The following is a 12,570-nucleotide window of genomic DNA, read 5'->3' as shown; positions in this document are numbered from 1 at the left end:
AAAGCCAGGCAAGACAAGATTAAATGTAATTACTGGCAAAAGAATTGCCTACAACATTCTAAAATATGCCAGTTTAATGCGACGTGTAAGCTATGCATGTATACTTTTTTTTTGCAACGACTATTATTTTTCCAGTCATAGATAGCGCTCAAGGGCTGACTAGGATCCAGCACTGACAAGAATCAGCATTCACGTGCACAAAAATGTGTTTTGCGCTGACAATAATCCAGCGCTGACTAGAATCATGCAGCGAAGGATAGGAAAGTTGACAAGCCATTAAAAAAGTATTGACTTAAAGGGATAGTTCACTTTAAAATGAAAATTCTGTCATAATTTACTCACCCTCAAGTTGTTTCAAACCTGTATTAATTTATTTCTTCTGCTGAACACAAATGAAGAAATTTTGAAGAATGTCAGTAACCAAAGAGTTGACTGTTCCCATTGAATTCCATAGCAGGAAAAAAAAATACTATGGAAGTCAATGGGAACAGTCAACTGTGGAGAAAATTACAATGTGATGGATATTTTAAATATATTCTGTAATCACATTTAGGTAATGTATTAATTCCGCCGTCACATCTGAGTGCGAAACATTGCTTGGATAGTTTCAAGATAGTTACAAATAATTATTAATATAATAATAATTTAATTGTTTATAGGCCTATGTGTTATTCTTGCAGCGGTGCCGACTCGAACCAGTCAGGGGCCATTCATCTCGTCTATCAACGGTAACGAATTGAGTCTGTACTACTGAAAGACCCCCCCACCCACCTACCCACACCCACACACACACACACACACACACACACACACACACACACAAACAAAGTATCATACACAAATACATTTTTGGGAGTGAGTGTGTGAGAGAGAAATAAAAGACCATAAAAATATGAACTACTAAACTCTGTAAGACATCTTCTGGATTAAAGATTTATGAGCTTCTTGTTTTTCTTTATTCATAATGTTATAGACTGCAATGATTGAACCTAATGTTACTTACTGATAGCCTTCTTTTCCAATTAAGCTCTTCAGGTCAAACTCCTGCAGTGTCTCCTCTGAGGACAACAACACAAAAACTAAAGCTGACCACTGAGATGAGGAGAGTTTCACATCACGTAATCCTCCACAGCTCATGCGAGGTTGAACTTCGTTCACTAGTGAAAGATCACCCAGTTCATTCAGACAGTGAAACAGATTGATGTATTTATCTGGAGAGGGATTCTCACTGATCTTCTCTTTAATATAGTCAGCTGTTTTCTTATTGTTGTGAGAGCGGTTTGCTGTCTGTGTCTTTAGTTCTCGTAAGAGACTCTGATTGGACTTCACTGACAGACCCAGAAGGAAACGAAGGAAAAGGTCCAGATGCCCATTTTTACTGTCTAAAGCCTCATCCACAGCTCTCTGGTGGAGTTCAGATAGTGACACTTTATCTCCATTCGTTGGGTTGGTAATCTGGTCAAACACATTGATGTTATAGTTTATAAAGGAGAGATGCACATATAGAGCTGCTAGATGTTCCTGAATGCTCAGATGAACAAAGCAGAAGACTTTCCCCTGACACAAGCCTAACTCCTCTCTGAAGATCTGAGTGCACAATCCTGAGTAAACTGATGCTTCTGCCTCATCAATGCCACACTCGCTCAGGTCTTCCTCATAGAAGATCAGGTTGCCTTTCTCAAGCTGCTGATAAGCCAGTTTCCCCAGTTTGACAATCATGTCTTCATCTTTCACTTTCTTCTCATAGTCCTTCTCATGTTTGACGTTGGTCTGAATGAGCAGGAAGTGTGTGTACATCTGAGTGAGAGTCTTGGGGATCTTTGCTTTCCATGATTTCTGCAACATCTTCTCTAGAACAGTGGCTGAGATCCAGCAGAACACTGGGATGTGGCACATAATAAAGAGGCTCCTCGAGGACTTCAGGTGTGAGATTATCCTGTCGGCCAGATGCTGTTCACTGATTCTCTTCCTGAAGTATTCCTCCTTCTGTGTGTCACTGAAGCCTCGTACCTCTGTCACTCGATGGACACACTCCGCGGGGACGAGATCCGCTGCTGCTGGTCTGGAGGTGATCCAGATGAGAGACGAGGGAAGCAGATTCCCCACAATGAGGTTCACCAGCAGCTCGTCCACTGAGGCGGATTCAGTCACATCACACAACCTCACATCGCTCTGGAAATCCAGAGGCAGACGACACTCATCCAGACCATCAAAGATGAACAGCACTTTATACTTATTACTGGATATGTCCATTTCTTTTGTTGCGGGGTAAAAGAGATGAAGAAGATCTGAAAGACTGAGTGTTTTGTCCTTCACCAAGTTGAGCTCTCTGAAAGCAAGTGGAAATATGAGCTGGACGTCCTGATTCTCTTTCTCTTCAGCCCAGTCCAGGATGAGCTTCTGCACAGAGACTGTTTTTCCAATGCCAGCGACTCCCTTTGTCAGCACAGTTCTGATGGGTTTGTCTTGTCCAGGTAACGGTCTAAAGATGTCACTGCATTTGATCGGTGTGTCCTCAGTTTCTGCTCTCCTGGACTGTGTCTCAATCTGTCTCACCTCATGCTCATTATTGATCTCTCCACTTCCACTCTCTGTGATGTAGAGCTCTGTGTAGATCTCATTCAGGAGTGTTGGGTTTCCCTGCTTTGATATTCCCTCAGACAAACACTCAAACTTCTTTCTCAGATTTGATCTCAATGTGTTGAAGACTTCAAGTTTATAGTCATGGCTGTAAGATTAAAATACCAGATTAAGTAAACAGACAAATTACAAAATGGATTATTTGTTTTTTGTATTATGGGACACAGAACATCATTAGGTTTCAACAACTAAAGTCCTACATTTTACTTAAAACCAGGATACATGCTTTCATTAAAGTCTTGAGTTTGAATCCCAGGTGTGTACACAGTTTTGTTTTTAACTGGTCTGGATAGAAGATATGACCATAAATCAGAATGAAGAGGGTAAAGAATAAGACACTGATCAAACACTGATATTGATGTAATTATGTGATTAACTGAGCAGCACACCGACAGCTTTTACAGTGTGTGAATGTATTACACACATAGATGTATAATACAATACATAGACCATTGCACAAGAGCACAATGGTAATCATTAATAGACTGTAACTTGCATGATTTTAACTCATTACACTGCTGTATTTTAATAATAATTTCATACAAATCAAATAACTTTTATGGAAATGATATACCTGAGATGAGACTTTGTGTTTCCACTCTTAAACTTTGATGGCTCATCCATAGACCAGTTACTCTTCACAGACACATAGCTGGACTCTGGTTTTGATCTCTTCTGCGGTACTGCATTGGTTTTAAAACTAAATAAAATAAAAAGCATACAGACTTATATCCAAGGTGTTGAAAACAAAAGCTTTTGTTATTTCATTTGAGTTTGAAGGGGGGGGGGCAGGACCTACCCCATCTAAGGGTTGTCCCCACCTTAAAATATAATTAAAAACTACGCTGTGTACTGTAAATAATATAATTATATACACTTAAAATAATTGTGTAAGTAGTAAAACAATACAAATGTAGACGGGGCAAAATAATGATGCGTTTTAATTTTTTGAAACATTCCGAGTCCCTTGCCTCACAGTGCTTTGGTCCACTGCCTGCTTTCCCCCTTTACCTACACACTAGTGATGGGAGAAATTATTGGGAGAAGTTTTGAATCAATTGAACCAATTGCTTCGCAAAATGATTCACTGTTTCGCAGCGTTCGAAACGCCACACGCTGGTGAACCCTGCTGGTCAGAACAGTGCAAATTCAACAAAACCTCAGGCCAAATATGCATAAAAACACCTTTTACAAACCCATTGCAAATGTTTTATTGAAAATAAATTACCCAATGCAGTTAACTAATCATCTAATTAGATTAACAATCAAGTGTCTGTATAATATGTGTTATTTTATCAATTTTCAGGGCTTGTTTTGTTTATTCAATGGATTGATCAGCTAAACACCATAGTGAAAAAAAGTATACTTTATTGTATTTGAAATATATTCCCTTTTTCAATAGTACATTGCAAATATACTAAAAAATATATACTATCTTTAAATATATTACAAGTATATTAGCATCATGCTTTTTATTTATTTTTATAATACAACTTTTAACACACTTTAAAATAATAGTACTTTAGTATATTTTCTAAAAATATATTTAAAAGCAAGCATACTTTTAACATATTGCTAACAAGTGCACTGCAAGTACATTGGTAATAAACATATGCTTAATTACACTTTTAAGAAATATGCTGAAAACAAGCATACTTTTAATATATTCCTAACAAGTGCACTATAAGTACATTGGTAATAAATATATGCTTAAATACACTTTTTAATGTGCATTTGTTATTGAAGACAAAGTGTGCTATTTGTAGTATTTGGATTAAGCCAAAGGTATTACGGAGAATATCATTTTTACTCAAAAAAAATAGACTTGTATATTGCTCGTAATGATTTTGTAATGTACTTGTAACACAGATAAAGTACACTTTATTATCACTAATCAAGTATGTAACTAGTCCCTACACAGGCATATACTTAAAGTATACTAAGTATACTTGAAGTTGTTCCAATTTAGCACACAAAAGTACACTAAATACACTTAAAGTTATGCTTTACTACAATTTAAATACAACTAAAATATACTTAGTACAAAATTAGTTGTTTCAAAATAGCACACTTTAAGTTAACTAATCATTAACACACTTGAAGTATACTAATAATTAGTCTGGCTTCAAGTATACTTAACCTTTTTTTTTCACTAGGGCAGGCCAATAAGAGTCTACTATTATTAATTTTAATTATACTAATGTCTCGTTAAAATGTATACAAATTAATAAAACTGATGAGAGATCAGGTAAAAACCATAGACACTTGTTTACAGAGATCATCGCCCCAGCGGTGAACCACTGAAATTTCTAAAGTTTCGAAATAGTTATGGCGAAACAAAGCCTTGTTTACTGAAATCACTTGACTTTGGCAGTTTGATACATGCTCCCAACCACTGATTCGAAAACGAAAGATTTGCAAAGATTGTGAAGCTTCATGAAGCAGTGTTTCGAAAACGCCCTTTACTACTACACACACAAATCCGTTGGGAGAGAACAAAGTTCTTCAGTAATTGTGGAACTGAAATAAGAAGACTGTCAAGACTATTTTATTCACTTTAAACATTGGATGAAGTGATTATTTTATCTTTAATACAGATGAGGCTAAGTCATTAATACATTTAATTATTTTATAAATTAGTCATGAAAAAAAAGGATAATAACCGATGTATTTTTCCATGATTTCGCTATGTTAGCAATTATTACGTTACCTAGCTTGTTTGGTAGCTTGTTTAATACCGTAGTTTGTTGAATAGTAAGTCACCCACTACTACAACTAACACTGTGATAAGCTTATGTGTGAACTGATATTAGGCTAATATTGTAGATGTACCGTGGCAGACGTGGGCAGATCAGTGGGCTTGCTGCAGTTGAATATCTAAGTAAGAGAGTCTGCCCCAGACGAAATACTATGTAGATGACGCAAGATAATTTAATAATTATAATATGACCGCGTGGTGAACCTATGAACCTAACTCATATTTAAACAACTATTGCTTTGTGCTGTTGAAGAATAATGGCACGGTCTTCATGCTACACTAATAATAGTAGTAAGGCTTTCCTCTCTGTACACATATAATTACAAGTACAATTTTGCCTGTATTATTTGTGTCCCCTTCAAAAAATGCTCTAGAGAAATTTTGTGTTTACTGTTAGATGAAATTTACAGATGAAGCTGGTCATCAAGACCTGCAGCTTAAATGCAGCTTACAAGTTCAAAATAACACATATTATGACTCATATTATGGCTCTGACCAGACAGCAAAACAAATCTTCAACAAACATTCTGACCATCTTTACCAAATCTGAACCAGCGGTTAGAACAATCTACTCAATTTTACACCTATTCTATTATATAAAGGTGAAAAAGATCTCAGCTTACATTTACTTGATGTCATTGCTAACATTACACTGACTGTTTGATCAATTTTGCTTTTAATTCAAAAATGTCATACTATAAGCATAACTTCTTATTAACTTTTAAAAAAAATGATATACCTGAGATAAGGCCGTTTGTCTCCACTCTTAAACTTTATTGGCGGGTCCATAGACTGGTTACTCTTCATAGACACACAGCTGGACTCTGGGTTTGAGCTCTTCTGCTGGACTGAACTGGAACAGAGAACACATTCAGTTTAATCCTTATCCAATATGATCAGAGCATCAAATCATACAGATGAGGCTAAGTCTTTAATACATTTACATTTAATTATTTAATAAATTAGTCATGAAAAAAAAGGATAATAACCGATGTATTTTTCCATGATTTCGCTATGTTAGCGATTATAACGTTACCTAGCTTGTTTGGTAGCTTGTTTAATACCGTAGTTTGTTGAATAGTAAGTCACCCACTACTACAACTAACACTGTGATAAGCTTATGTGTGAACTGATATTAGGCTAATATTGTAGATGTACCGTGGCAGACGTGGGCAGATCAGTGGGCTTGCTGCAGTTGAATATCTAAGTAAGAGAGTCTGCCCCAGACGAAATACTATGTAGATGACGCAAGATAATTTAATAATTATAATATGACCGCGTGGTGAACCTATGAACCTAACTCATATTTAAACAACTATTGCTTTGTGCTGTTGAAGAATAATGGCACGGTCTTCATGCTACAATAATAATAGTAGTAAGGCTTTCCTCTCTGTACACATATAATTACAAGTACAATTTTGCCTGTATTATTTGTGTCCCCTTCAAAAATGCTCTAGAGAAATTTTGTGTTTACTGTTAGATGAAATTTACAGATGAAGCTGGTCATCAAGACCTGCAGCTTAAATGCAGCTTACTAGTTCAAAATAACACATATTATGACTGCTGTGAAGGAAAGGGGAAGGAGTGTGCGCTGGATTTATAACATAAGACAAAATCAGAGCATCATTACAAAACAATAATAAGTGCAGCACAATAATAATTTTATCTCGATTATCATGTTTTCATAATTGCTGGAAACCAAAATCTAAATCTAAAATAAAATTTGATTAATTGCAGTCCTAACCCAACAAGTGTGTGTCTGTTAGTCACTCTCATAGGTACAGCTATAATTTATATTTTCCCATATTAAAAAGTAGTGCTACAACACTCCCCATCCGGTCATACATGATATTTCTTTTTTATATATATTTTTTATATATGTAGGTGCAAAGCTAATGCGGATGTTATATATCGAATTAAACAAGATAAAATGCTGATTCAGGTGATACCAGGTCTGTCATTTAACATGCATTGACTCGATTGCAAATCAAAAGTTATCCTTCTTGGACAAGTTGTAGCTATTAAAGCCAGAGCAAGGGGCTTGTTGTGGCATTGAGTGTTTGCAGGTGTTCTGGAATGTCTGGTGCATGCCGCAAGTAGCATTTGTTTGATTTTAAGCATTTAATTAGTTTTCTCTGGTGACTCAAGAATGGCACTTGTTTGTTTTAATGTATATCGTCTTTAAATCTTTGTGCATCCATGAGATGTACATCAGTAGAGTTGTAATTTGCACCATAAACCACCTTTTCATAAAGGTACTCTAGGTGTGAAACATCACTGCTCTGACCAGACAGCAAAACAAATCTTCAACAAACATTCTGACAGTCTTTAACAATTTTACACCTATTCTATTATATAAAGGTGAAAAAAAATATCAGCTTACATTTACTTGATGTCATTGCTAACATTACACTGACTGTTTGATACATTTTGCTTCTAATTCAAAAATGTCATACTATTAGCATAACTTCTTATTAAAGGATAATTCCGGTATTTAACACCTTGAGTCTATATTGTAGTTTGTTTTGGATGAACAAGAGTGGTAGACAAAACATTTTTGACAATGGTTCCTCTCTCGAGTTTTTGACTATAAAAGAATTGGCCATGGACCCATTTAACATTGGAGTCAATGTGCATGTCCGAAAATGTCATTAAAACAACCTTTAACATTAGTTTTCAAAACTGTGCAACTCACCGAGTGATTAGTGATGTTAGTTGATGTTCCAGAAACAAAAAGTGTTGCGAAATTCAGTTTCTGTCGTGTTTTATTCGTCATTTTGTACAATCCCATTGAATTCTGTTGAAGGACTGAGTGCTCGTTAATATAAATGCGCTACCGGAAACGGAAAGGGGGCTGTTCACATTTGGTCGATGTCGTCTTTTTGCTCGCTTCCGTTTCTCATAAGGCTAGCGAGCAGAGCAACTGTGCTCCCGGAGAGTAAGCGAAATAAACAAACAAAACCTTGAAAATTGAAAGACGTGACCACTGACCAGTGCAATATGAAGTTGAACTCGACTGTGACCGTGAGTGTCCCGCGAGACATAAACATCAGTTATCGCCATCAAGTGGTCGGGAGTGTGCTAACGCTTCAGATTCAAATATTGAGCGGAAGTTACACGGTTGTGAAGTGTCTGAAAAAATAGTTCCACTATAGCAAAATAAACGGATTGGAATCATATATTGCGACGATATATTGTTTATAATCATCAACGAACACCACTAACCACTCGGTGAGTTTAACAGTTTTGTAAACGAACATTATTGGCTGTTTTAATGACATTTTCGGACATGCACATTGACTCCAATGTTAAATGGGTCCATGGCCAATTCTTTTATAGTCAAAAACTCGAGAGAGGAACCATTGTCAAAAAAATGTTGTCTACCACTCTTGTTCATCCAAAACAAACTACAATATAGACTCAAGGTGTTAAATACCAGAATTATCCTTTAACTTTAAAAAAATGATATACCTGAGATCAGGCCGTTTGTCTCCACTCTTAAACTTTATTGGCGGGTCCATAGACTGGTTACTCTTCATAGACACACAGCTGGACTCTGGGTTTGAGCTCTTCTGCTGGACTGAACTGGAACAGAGAACAGATTCAGTTTAATCCTTATCCAATATGATCAGAGCATCAAATCATTTTCGGCCAAATTTAATAACAGCTTGCGCAAGCGCAAATCCTCTTTTGGCATTAAAAAACTACTGTCAGGATTTACTAAAGACACGCAGTGAAACATTAGTGCTGAAAAGGCGTGGACACAGTTATTTTTGCGGCTGACCTTATTGCGTATGCATTTGTAGGAGTTTCCCTTCTTTTTTATGAGAATAGTATTTAAATAAATCATGCAAGGTGATTTACTAAGGTTTGTGCTCGTCAATGTACTGGTGTTTGCGCCATTATTTACCGCCCAAAAAAAGCACGCCTTACACCAGACGCTACCTGGTAAATTGCGTTGGTCATTATGGAAATGATCCGGCTGTGTCTGTGTTCTTTAATTTGCACGTCGTCAATAGATCATGCACAGAACTTTCCACTGCCAATGGCTCTGTTTTGGAATTGCGCTCTCATGCTAATTTGCCCTGTTTAGTAAAAGTTTCTTGTGTGGAGTTTACACCATGTTCATTTTAAATTTAAACAAATTAATATTAAAAAGCATACAGACTAACAAACTTATACAGCTAGAGTATGTTGTGCAATTTTAAAGGAAACCTCTGTCTTACTCTATCTATTACATAAAGGTGGAGAAAAATCTCCATTACCATCAACCTCCATGACATTTGATTTCCTGATATCACTAACTGACTGTTTGATACATTTTCCACTAAATATTAATTTTCCACTGAATTATGCGATCAGATGAGCTTGTTTTCTTCTAGGTGCACAATGTCTGTTCACTTCTTTCGTTTCGTACATAAACAACTGAGAGAAACGTTTCTACAGATGAAACATGAAGCCTATGATTATGACGATATATGTTCTGTATACGGCTCTGGGTATTTTTTTATAACAATGAAGGATGTTTACATGAGAAATACTAAGCAGTTGCAGCATTCAGTTAATTAAAAAACACTAATATTGCATGTCTGCCCATTATATCATCAAAATCCACTTTAGATCGCAATCAGAAATTAAAAGCACTCAATGATGGTTTAAAGTGGGTTTTGAGCAAAAACAGTAATAATCTCATACATTGTGTTGTGGAGCTTGATGCTAATTGTAGCTCTAATGCACATGCTGCGATTCTATTTTATGATGTATTTGGTAAAAATAATTCTCATAAGGTCTCGTAAGCATTATAGATAGTTTGGGTTTCTGGTGTAGTACCAAACTTTATTTCTCTTAATTTACTGTAGTACGTTGTGGAGAAGACAAGGTTAAAACCAAATGGAAAAACCTATGAGATACATACACGAGGAAAAGTTCATTCTCGGTCAGCGCCACCTATTGTGCAGGCATGTGAATTAGCCAAAGGTGATCAATAGATTCACGTTCAGTTTGAAAACTGTTGGTTGGTGATCCGCTTCGCTTTATTGTGCAGCACTGGGTGTGAAAGGGCTTTAAAGGATTAGTTCACCTCAAAATGTAAATACTAAAAGCACATCTTTTATAGAAATGTTATTCAGAGTACCTGAGATCAGGCCGTGTGTCTCCACTCGTCAACTCTGGTGGGTCATTCATAGAGCAGTTACTCTTCATAGACACACTCTGGGTTTGAGCTCTTCTGCTGGACTGAACTGGAACAGAGAACAGATTCAGTTTAATCCTTTAAATTACTGTGTTCATTCTTTATGATAGGAATAAAAATAATATAAACACTTTCATCAAAAAGCACTTTGAAGAAAATGTATGATATTTTTATTTAATATTTTACATTAGTATTAAAAGGCACAGTATTCACTGCTAGAGATCGCTTATTCAAAGCAAAGGTGTTGTGAATTCTCTCCCTTTAAATATTAAGGTAGCTACGTGTGTGACGTTTTAAGTTGCGTTGTAAGCAAATAACGTAGTGCAGCATTCTCAGCACGTACAGACTTAGTGTAATTGCCTATTCACTAAGCTACTCCAGTTGAGCGATCATATCGCGTTCACACATTCATGTGCAGTGTTTATGTGCAAGATAAAGTTTGTGACAAAGTAAGTTTTCTTCTAATGTATATTGTTAATAACACAGATTGTCACGCTGTATCCCATCTGCGCTAAGTTAGACCATGTTTATGATGTTGTTCGTCTAGCGATCTCTCTGTAATTTGATGCTGCTTAACGAGCGGATTATCCCGCTAGCATCGCGGCTCGTATTGTTCATGTTTAGTTATTATCTTGAAGTACATTTCTCCGTGGGATAATATCCTTCACTGGTTGTCATTTATTACTGCCTTTATTAACGGGACAGTCCAATTTCTATCATCCATATTTTGGTGTTTTTGTCAATTTCATTGCACTATGCAGTTTATTATTGCAGACTCATACTAATATATTTCTCCATTTATATTTGATGTATCAGTGCATTTTACAGAGATGTTTATATTTGAGTTTGCAATCTGTTAAGTTGTTGAATATATTTAGACAATGAGTATTTATTTCTGTTATATTATTTATTTCAGAAACTACCTCAAGTACACTATTATGTGTATGGTCACTCTTGTACAATAAACGTCTGAACTCTATCTGATGACTCCTACTCCCTGACCAGAGTTCTGCAGCGGTCAATAATATAATCCACCAGTTTCAGTGGGGCAATCCCCAACAAAAGGCATAGCTTGATTATGCTGTGAATGAGTGTGGAATCATGGGAGTTGTTGTCTTCAACCTCTACAGCCAATAGAAAGCAATCCGACGGGACTCGGAAATCATGTTCATGGATTTGTATAAATGCATTAAAGATTTATGAAATTTACTGTGGTATGAAGCAGGCGGGCCGAGAGCCAGAGATATTTCTGTTTTTATTATGCTTATATGCCAAAGTCGGCCGCTGCCACTCCTGACATTTTGATTTTTAAATGTATTTTTACAATTAAAGTTAAGTTTAACGTCCGCCTCTATCCCTGAACTGGAACTTTGTTACAGTTCCGTTTGATCACTTAAAATCATATTATTTTATTTCATTCTAGCCGCAAGTGCTGAATTATTTGTGTGGCTAAATGGCATGCAATTAATTGTAAAATATATTGCACGGTAGAGAAAATACTGTATTAAATGTTAGGGCTGTGACGGTATGGGATTTTTTCCTACCGCGGTGAAGAAGCAACAAATCTCGGGTTTGGCGGTTAACCGTCAACCACTCTACTACTATATAAATAAATACTGGGAAGATTATTAGATTATAAACTCTCAGTCTGCGACGGACAGAAATCAGTTTTGAGCGGCACATTTATAATAAATATGGAGGAGATTCAAACTGTGCTGCAGTTGTTTGTGATGTATTGGTTTACTAACAAGGTAATTAACAAAACCCCAGAAAAGAGACGAGCACTGATACTAAAGCGTGTTCAGAAAGCTCGTAATGCTATATAGACACCGTAGGCTAGTTATCAGCTACTGCGGACATTGACCGTGAGATGGCTGGCACGAACGCGCAGAAAATGTCCTCTTCTGCGCATACGCTTAATAAAGCCTGAACATTATCTGTAAACATCACAAGTACTGAAACCTAGCAGTTAATTAATAAT

General features: G+C 36.4%; 1 protein-coding gene across 1 annotated transcript in view; it reads right to left on the bottom strand.

Moving 5' to 3' along the window:
• The window catches only part of LOC306997681 (uncharacterized protein), a 93,986-nt gene that overhangs the window by 72,543 nt on the left and 8,873 nt on the right, over positions 1–12,570 (bottom strand). Inside the window, exons 3-7 of the mRNA XM_079611043.1 lie at positions 10,533–10,638; positions 8,870–8,983; positions 6,138–6,251; positions 3,215–3,340; positions 1,004–2,728 (exon numbers count right to left, since the gene is read on the bottom strand). Coding sequence (XP_079467169.1) covers positions 1,004–2,728; positions 3,215–3,340; positions 6,138–6,251; positions 8,870–8,983; positions 10,533–10,638 — 2,185 coding nt within the window. The remainder of the gene's footprint in view (positions 1–1,003; positions 2,729–3,214; positions 3,341–6,137; positions 6,252–8,869; positions 8,984–10,532; positions 10,639–12,570) is intronic.

The sequence above is a fragment of the Phoxinus phoxinus genome (assembly GCF_949152265.1).
Source record: "Phoxinus phoxinus genome assembly, chromosome: 4".
Lineage (NCBI taxonomy): Eukaryota > Metazoa > Chordata > Actinopteri > Cypriniformes > Leuciscidae > Phoxinus > Phoxinus phoxinus.
The sequence above is the reverse complement of the archived record's forward strand: the minus strand, read 5'-3'. Positions and strand labels throughout refer to the sequence as shown.